The sequence below is a fragment of the Hevea brasiliensis genome, chromosome 7 (genome assembly GCF_030052815.1).
Source record: "Hevea brasiliensis isolate MT/VB/25A 57/8 chromosome 7, ASM3005281v1, whole genome shotgun sequence".
Classification (NCBI taxonomy): domain Eukaryota; kingdom Viridiplantae; phylum Streptophyta; class Magnoliopsida; order Malpighiales; family Euphorbiaceae; genus Hevea; species Hevea brasiliensis.
The window spans coordinates 14,745,625-14,754,963 of record NC_079499.1 but is presented as its reverse complement, the minus strand read 5'-3'; the positions used below and the strand labels follow the sequence as shown (position 1 = coordinate 14,754,963).

Sequence of the window (9,339 nt, the reverse complement as noted above, 5' to 3'; positions counted from 1 at the left end):
ATAATAACAGAAAATGACATAAATACTCATACAAATTTTAGTAGAGCATATTCCATATTACCCAAACATTTAACTCATATAATAATAAACAAAATATAATAAAAAAAATTTTATTTTTCATTTCCTATGAAAATAAGAGGAGATATGAAGCACTTGTTTAAAGTGAAATAGAATGCTTAATATTTTATATATGACTTCTCTTACATGCTGTATAATAATATCTCCAGGCTTGGACTGGTAGCGTGGTAGTTGGCAAAAGACTGGCAGAAAGATCCGGTGGGGTCCGCTATAGACTTCACCAGGGGTTCACTCTAGCTTAAGGCCGTTCTAAACACTAATGCATAGAAATAATCGAACTCCCATCGATGCATCCGTGGGTATCATTTCTTCTTGGTAGCTTCAATTCTTTTTGTCTGCTCTCTGCTCTATCAAAACTCTCTCAGGTTTGCTTTTCTTTTCTTCTTCTTCTTCTTCTTTTTATAAAAATAAAAATCATTAATCACAGTTAGCAACTTCAATTCTCACTGTTGTTATTTTCAATTGTTTGTGATTTCATTTGTTACTTGTAAGATGCTGTTTGGTTGCTGAGATAACGTAAGAACATCCATGGAGATATTTTTGTTTATTGTAATGTGTCCATGATCCTGAGACATGCCGATATTACTTGCATTTCTGTAGAAATCCCTGCTATTGTTTTATGTTTGAAGTAGCCTAAGTTGTTTCTGTTGATAGATTTTTTTTCTTCAAAAAATCAAATGGGGTTTATTGGGTTTGTTCACTTCTTTTGTATTTTACTTGGTGTAAAAGCGCCGTGCCGAGCACAAGCTAATATCAATAAGCTCAAGTTTAGCTCATCCAGCCAAACAGAGCTTTCATCGAATCGAATCTTGAGCAGCTTGCAAATAGCACGACTGATTTACTAAATTTAGAGTTATAAAGTTTAAATTACGTAGTTTAATTAGCTCTTATATAAATATTAACTTAATTTTCATAAAAAATTAAATTTAATTTACAAATAACTATATTTTATAGATAAATTATGTATGTTGATTATATCATAGTTTAAATAATATATTATTTTTAAAACAGCCATAAATAAAATAAATATATTTATAATATGATGAAATACAATAACTAATATAAATGTTTTTACAAATGAGCCTGTAAACGAGCTGACTCGCATTCTTAATGAGCTGCATATTACTGAGATAGAGCTCGGCTCAATTATAAAACAAATTGAACTGAATCCAGCTTTTATCAAGTCAAGCTTTGAGTAGCTCATTAGCAGATTGGTTCTTTTACACACCTTGTGAGATATAGTAAATGTTAACTGTCAACTGAAGATTATGGTTTTACTTGTGGTTTTGTTGCGTGAGCAAAAGAAAAGTAGCTGAAATTTTATATAATAGGATAGTAATATGCTGAATTGATTCAATAAGTTACTCCTATGGATTCCCTATATGATGAATTTAAAGATGTAGAATTTTTTTTTTTTCCTTTTGTCTCTTTATTTCTCTGCAACCAAACAGTGTCTATTTTGGTTGTCATACTTGTTTTCAAGTTAGGTTCCTTTAATCAGCTCTAAGAAAAAGAAGTGCAATTGTGCTGTTTTTGCAGCTTTCAACATGGTAACTAAATTCAGTGCTGTTTGGATCGCTCTTCTCCTTCTATTCCCTGTGGTTCTTTCTTCACAGAATGATGGGTTGATCAGAATTGGACTAAAAAAGAAGAAATTAGATCAAGTCAATCATCCTGTAGGAGCCTTTGACTCTAAAGAAGAGGAAGCAATGAGAGCTGCTGCCAAAAAGTATCAATTTTGTAATAATATTGGGAACTCTTCTGATGCCGATATTGTTGCACTGAAAAACTACTTGGATACTCAATACTATGGTGAAATTGGTATTGGCACACCTACACAGACTTTCACTGTGATATTTGACACTGGAAGTTCTAATCTTTGGGTACCGTCATCCAAATGTTATTTCTCGGTGAGCCTCATTACTCCTTTCTCATTATTTGAAGTTCTTATCAAGTTATTGCTCATTGTCATATCATTGGTAAAAGGAATATGAATGGTTTTTCATTTTGGTGCAGCTTGCTTGCTATTTACATTCTAGGTACAAGTCTAGTGAATCAATCACCTATAAGAAGAACGGTATGATCCTTTTTCCTGCTTTAAGTATGCTTTCTATTGAGATAAAAACAATATTCCCCTCTTTCGCTTTTTTTTTTTTTTTTTAATTTTCTCTATTTATAGTTAAGTTTGTAGTGGAATGTGGGACGTGCCCATTGAGCAACCCTTTTAATCTTTATCAATTTTATGCAACATTGCCATAAAGGAGTCCCTTTATTACAGTTATAACAGGGCAAAAATAAACTAATTTAACTTGGAAAACCCTTCCCTTTACATTTCAGGAATTCATTTAATCCTGGCATGTTTATTTAATTGAATCGTAAATGTGCTTCATTCCGACAGTCAGCATCATTTCTTCTAATACTGATGCGTATTGGTTAGCTTAATTTTTAGAAAAATGTAAATATAAGTGACGTATATTCTTTTTGTCAATATATGATATATGTTTTGGTACATTAAGGCATGTCTTACATGTTCTGGTAATGACGAGAACAGTTTTTTCCCCTTTCAAATTTCAATTCAACACATGAATGACCCACACTTACCACAGCATGAACTGTGAAATACTTCACAAGCTATTCAAGATTACTTTTATTTACTTATACTGCCTCTCTCATATGATAGAGGCCTTTAAAAGTTTTCCAGTGCATGGTTTATAAGAGGAACCTTCTTAAAATTGCTATTGAGGAAGGTCTCTTAAGGTTAGCCATTGTTTCCTTATTGATGCAGGTACCTCTGCTGCAATCCAATATGGAACTGGTTCAATTGCTGGTTTCTTTAGCCAGGACAATGTCAAAGTTGGTGATCTTGTTGTTAAAAATCAGGTGATCTTTGAGATGATATGCATTTTTGGTGGTTTTCAACTCAGTATTGCTGTTAAATTTACTGTGAATAATGTGTTTTTCTGTTAGGATTTCATTGAGGCAACAAAAGAGCCAGGCATCACTTTTTTGGCTGCCAAGTTTGATGGTGTACTTGGACTTGGGTTCCAAGAGATCTCAGTTGTGAAAGCTGTTCCAGTTTGGTAAATCAGTTCATCTCAGCTGCCAAATTCTGAGAATAGGTTGTTTGAATATAACAGGATAGATTTACCTTGTTCGTCATAGAAAATGATTAATATGCATCTGCAAATAGATGATTTTTTATTTTGAAATTTGAAATTTATATTTAGTGTTATTTAATTGAATTTCATGTTTCTGCTCAACTGATTATGATGCTATTCTAATAGGTATAACATGGTCAATCAAGGTCTTGTTACCGAACAAGTCTTTTCATTTTGGTTAAACCGTAATGTTAAAGGAAAAGAAGGAGGAGAAATTGTGTTTGGTGGGGTTGATCCTAATCATTACAAGGGTGAGCACACATATGTTTCTGTGACTCAAAAAGGGTATTGGCAGGTGAGCTTCCCAAGTTATTCCATTGTTTGCAATCTTCATCCATATTCTATTCTTACCTTTCTTTTTCTAATTTTCTTTGTGATGTACTTCTGTGTTTCACAGTTCGATATGGGTGACATATTAGTCGGCAATGAAACAACTGGTAATCATATATAACTTAATTGTGCCCAATCATCATCATCATCATCATCATCATCATCATATATGTTGAGGATGTGTTTACTACTTTTTCAGGATTTTGTGGTGATGGCTGCAAGGCAATTGCTGATTCTGGAACCTCTTTACTGGCAGGCCCAACGGTATTTACTCTAGGCTGCATCACCTGCTGCACTCATTTCTCCCAGACTCCTATTTGATATATTGAGCAGTATAAAGCCAAACATTCAAGTAATTTTTATATTTTAGAATTTATTTGTTAGACAACAAAGACACATGAGGAGCATCAAGCAAGGTACTCACTTGTTGCATTTATACTTCGGTAGAGTCACTTGAGGCCTGCCCTGTTTAAAAAGAGGCCCTAATTTATTATTATTTAAAAAAATAAATCTTTTATTTTATCCTAAATTAGGATAGTAAATGCCATTGATGCTTCAGTTCCCAGATGTTAGAAAAAGGACCTTAGATGGAAATATAACTACTTGTCATCCTAATGACTCAAACCTGAACACAGAAATGTTAGGCTGTAAATTTAGCTTCAATATTTTTCTATCTTCACATGTTTATCTTTTCTTATGTTTTTAAGTTTTCTTGACTTAATTGTAAATGCTTGCCAGTATTTTTCTTTTTATCCTAGAAATATATATTTTCTTATAAGTGTAATATGTTATTCTTTTTCAACAATGTTTGAGATATTTCTTTTTACCTGTTTTTGAACTTCAATACCCTCGGATAATTGTTTTCTTTTTTTTTCTTTTTTTTTCTTTTTTTTTAGTGATAAAAGAGTATCACAGTATCACCTCAAGGTGTGCCTTTTGTTTTTGACTACCTTGGCATTGCTATAAATAATTTTGTAGATTTACTTGAATTTCTGTCTAACCTTTTAAGTTCTTTTCATGTAACATGGATATAAAATACCAATTGCATAAAATTATGTATTTATATTTCTCTCTTTTTGCCAATTGGATTAATATAACATTTACAAGTTTTAGAAAACTGCGAGAAGTCATGTTAACAGGCCTTCTCTTCTGAAGTGTGTTCTAAGTTGATTTTCTGATTGAGTTCTCATTTGGGTGCCTTTCATTGAATTTCATTTTCGTTCTGAACAATGCAGCAACAGAACCATATGCTTGTTGTCAGCAATTGGGTCAAACATTGCCCTTTAATATATGAAACATTCATACTATTAGCATGATAATCATTCCCATTTTGAAAATTAAACAGCTTTCAATTGTAGTAAAAACTTTTGTCATTTTGCTATGTGATTGTATCATTTGTTGTTTGGACATTGATTGGCTTCATTATGATAATGGAATTGTGTTCTTATTGAAATGGAGTTTCTTATGATTGATGTTTCTATATGCTTTCATATCTTTAGACTGTGATTACTCAAATTAATCATGCCATTGGAGCCTCTGGTATTATAAGCCAAGAATGCAAGACATTGGTTGCACAATATGGGAAAGTCATACTGGAAATGCTGATAGCTCAGGTAAATATTATAGATTTTCATTTTCTTTTCATTGTCCATAACTGCATCCTGTTAAGATTTGTGTTTTCAAGGGCAACTTTATCCTTCAACTCCTTTCAATAAACTGGCTTCTGCTTTTTTCACTTTTTTTGCCTTTCCTAAAGCAGGCACAACCAGAGAAGATTTGCTCTCAAATTGGCTTATGTACTTTTGATGGGACTCGAGGTGTTAGGTGAGCTTCTACCTGATTGTGCTATCAAATATTAGTAGTATTGTTATATGTCACAATTCACCTGATTTGTTAACTGTATTACATCAATGGTATAACAAATAAATTAACTCCATCCTTTCAGTGCAAACATTGATAATGTGGTGGATGAAACTATAGACAAAGTGTCTAATGGTGTGGAAGATGCTACGTGCACTGCTTGTGAGATGATGGTTGTATGGATGCAAAATCGTATAAAGCTAAATGAGACAGAAGAGAAGATTTTGAACTACGTGAATGAAGTAAGTTAGCCCTTTTTATTTCACAATTTTGTTGAGGAAAGTGGCCTTGCATTAGCTAATGGCCTCGCTTGCAATTTCAGCTCTGTGATCGATTGCCTAGTCCAAATGGAGAATCAACAGTTGATTGTAGCAGTCTATCTTCAATGCCTCATATCTCATTCATAATTGGTGGTAAAGTGTTTGGCCTAAGGCCAGAGCAGGTATGACATTATATTGTTTCTATTTGGTCTATATATTGTGCTTTAACTCTTGCTTCAAGATTTTCAACTTCCATTTTACTTTATTCAGATTAAAGGTAGCGATTACAGGGTTTTAAATAGTGGCTGATTTTTAATGAATTAATCAATTTCTAATGGAAAAAGAAGGGGGTCAATTTGATGCCAACTGGTACTGGCTCTAATGGGTGATGTGGTTGTTACTTGTTATAGCCTGATTTATGCCAGTATGGTATAATACAACAACTGATAGAAGGGAGGGTGGCACTATCTGGATTTCTTTTTTCTTTTTGGTCTTTACTTTTCCATTGAGGTTTTACACCATGCATGGTTAGGGTTCAATCAGTGGAGAATGGAGGGAAGTCCCCCTCCCTTACCTTGTTTAGCTTCTAGATTTTTTTAAGAGGGGAAAGCGATTAAAGGGTAATCATTCTCTTCATATACAATGAAATTTATTACATCTCAAATTGGGCTGTGAAAAATGTCGCGTTATAAGAAGAGAAAATTGTACTACAAAAATTGGTGATAGGATATGCACATTTCAAGAAAGAAATAGTTTGGTGCAATATAAGTGCATACGAGATAGGTTGATAGTGCTAGAATGATTAAAATAGATGCTTGATATTTTATTGTTAGTTTTGGAAGTAACTAATGATGTTACTTATATTAGGTATAGACTTGGAGAGATAATCTACTGATGCAATTGATTTTATATTTTTAATTAGTGTTTGATTTATATTTTCTTATTTAGAATTTCGTAATCATAGTAGTAATAGGATTAATATTGTATTATAAATACCTATGTTTTCTAGTTATTTTGTAGGAGATTTTATTATGATATGTATTATTGTTGACAATTAATAAGATTTGAGAATTTGATTCTCTTCTTTATTTGACTATTTGTTTGTCACCTCCTTGTTCCCATAACTCCACTGGTTCTACATCATCTACCTAGCCTGAAAAGTGCATATTTAAATGTCCAAATTCAGTTGCAGTAATGTTTTCTTTTGTCTTCATATCTGTTATTATGCTAATCCTTTATTTTTTTTTATTTTTTTTTTATTTTTTACTTTTGAAAATTTTCTCAATGGTGGTGCCATGGATCAGTATGTGCTTAAAGTGGGAAAGGGAGTTTCAGCTCAATGCATTAGTGGATTTATTGCTTTAGATGTGGCCCCCCCTCGTGGACCTCTATGGTAATTTTTCTTATTGTTGCTTATATAATTCTTTAGATTAATCTTCCAGTTTGTTGCTGATGCACGGTTAGACAACTTTAGTATCATTAAGCTAAAGGTCAAATTAATTGCTTTTCAATAGAGCAGCATAAAATATTACCAGGCCCTTTCAATTGTATAAGACTAGAATTTACATAGGAAGACCTTGATATTACAGTAGAGGTTGAATTTTTCTTTTTTTGGGTGTAAATAAATCACTTGTGAATAGCATGAGGATGTAATCTTACTGGGGTTGGTTGGTTGGTTGATGCAGGATTCTGGGGGATATATTCATGGGTCCTTATCACACAGTGTTCGACTATGGGAACCTAAGAGTTGGATTTGCTGAAGCAGCCTAAAACAAAACAATCACTCAGGCTTCATAACTCTCATTCACAGCTATGCCCTTGTGTAATATTATGTACATATAGAAGAGGAGTAATTAGAAAGGCCGAAACTAATAGGCATGATCATGCGGTTGAAATAATTTTGTATCACATAACTAGAATCCAGTAGCGATCTATGTTGGAAGCTCTCTTGAATGCCTATGGGCTCAAAAATCCTTATCCATTGGCAGTTTCTTTCTATGAGGCCAACGTCATTTACTATTGCAAATCGGCCCATCCACACTACTGTGCACACATGCACCAACCACCAAGCATGGTTAGGTTCAATAAAAATTCTAAATAGTTATTCATAGTTTGGCGTATTCCATTTGTTAGCGGCACACGCATATTAAATTAAGAGATATATTTGTTTTTTTCCCATCAAAGATAAGGTTTGATTAATATGAAAAAAAATTGATAAGAAATGCAATTGGGGAAACTAGAAATCTGATTATTCTTTTTTTTTTTTTCCTCAAAGATAATGATTTCATTAAAGCCTTAATTGGGCATGAGGGAGAATACAAAGTGAAATTGTTGTAAGGGATTGTACAAGAAAGAAGGGTCCCTAAAAGCTAGTACTGCTACACTATGGGAAACTTGGTTGCCTCCTCTTCTAACAAAGCTAAAGGAACATTTCTCAAAGGGTTGTGCTAACGATAGAATATCTGATGCTATTCCTTGAATTTGAGAGGAGTAATAGAACCATTGATGGACTCGATAAGCACCTGTGAGTCCCCTTCAAAGATAACTCGCCTGAAATTCCTCCTCCTCGCAAAAAATAAGGCTTCCATACAAGCCAAACCTTCCAAGACCGACGGATCAGTAATTGCCTGAATTTGCTTGCAGGTCCATCCATTGTTGCTGCCCTTACTTTCCCGAGCTAATGCTACTACTGCTCCGAAACCTTTGTCTTTATTAACCGCTGCATCAAAGCTGATTTTCAAGATATTTTAGGGTGGTGGAATGAAGACAGATTGAGGAGGTTCATGTTGCACTGAAAGAGGTTCTTTTGCGGTATTAGCATTCACAAATTCTGCATGATGCCTGGCAGCAAAATTGAGCACTTCATGAAAAGGGAAGCTCTGATGGTGGAACACTAATTGGTTCATATTTTTCCAGAGCTGCCACATGATAAACACTGTTAATTCCATAAGCCTTTTGCCCTCATTACTATTCCTAATGTAATTAAGTAGCTCAGACCACATCTTTCATCTCTTTACTGCGCAACATAGTGGACCTAAGGCGAATGGGGGAGTGAATCCATACTTCAATTGCCTTAGGATAGAACAAGAGGAGATGCTTTGCTGTTTCAAGTTGACCACAAAAAGCACATTAGGAAGCCTTTTGCTAAGGACTTCCCCTGTAGGAAGCTTGTTTTTAAGGATTTTCCACAGAAAAATTGCCAATTTGCTGGGAAGGTTCAAACTCTAAACACTTTTCCGTAAACTTTGCAAGCCCTACTGTGCGCTTGCACCAGGTCTCACTGCCTCCATTAGGAGATAAAGTTTTTAGCGAAAAACTGTTTTTAATTTTCATTATAAAATTTAATATTTTAAAATACTATAATTTTAAAAAATTTTATATTTAATGGATTATTTATTTTTTAATTAAGTGATATTTTTCTGATATAATATATTAAAAATTATTAAAAAATTAAATATGAACAAAATTAAATTACAAATATTAATAACGAGTATAAATAATGTGCGCAACACATTAAATAAAATAACTAGTTATTTGAAATGTACACACTATCAATTTCACATTCACTTTAATGGTTAGAGTCCAATTGTTACACACTTTCTCTCTGTTTAAGAGTGATATAATAGTACTCTAAAATATATTCACTAAAGATA

At 33.3% G+C, this 9,339-nt stretch overlaps 1 protein-coding gene across 2 annotated transcripts; it reads left to right on the top strand.

The window, feature by feature from the left end:
* Nucleotides 1-285: 285 nt before the first annotated feature.
* On the top strand, nt 286-7,682 carry LOC110659453 (aspartic proteinase A1). Of its 2 annotated transcripts, none has more exons than XM_021817398.2 (14): nt 286-443; nt 1,618-1,988; nt 2,095-2,155; nt 2,864-2,958; nt 3,046-3,158; nt 3,363-3,531; nt 3,634-3,673; nt 3,766-3,830; nt 5,066-5,179; nt 5,326-5,390; nt 5,512-5,668; nt 5,749-5,868; nt 6,991-7,079; nt 7,372-7,682. In XM_021817398.2, the coding sequence occupies exons 2-14, from the start codon at nt 1,626-1,628 to the stop codon at nt 7,454-7,456; spliced, it is 1,536 nt and encodes a 511-aa protein (XP_021673090.2). In that variant the 5' UTR covers nt 286-443; nt 1,618-1,625; the 3' UTR covers nt 7,457-7,682. The 2 variants fall into 2 exon arrangements, with proteins under 2 accessions (XP_021673090.2, XP_021673089.2); XM_021817397.2 differs by having other exon boundaries at nt 5,323-5,390.
* Nucleotides 7,683-9,339: the final 1,657 nt, after the last annotated feature.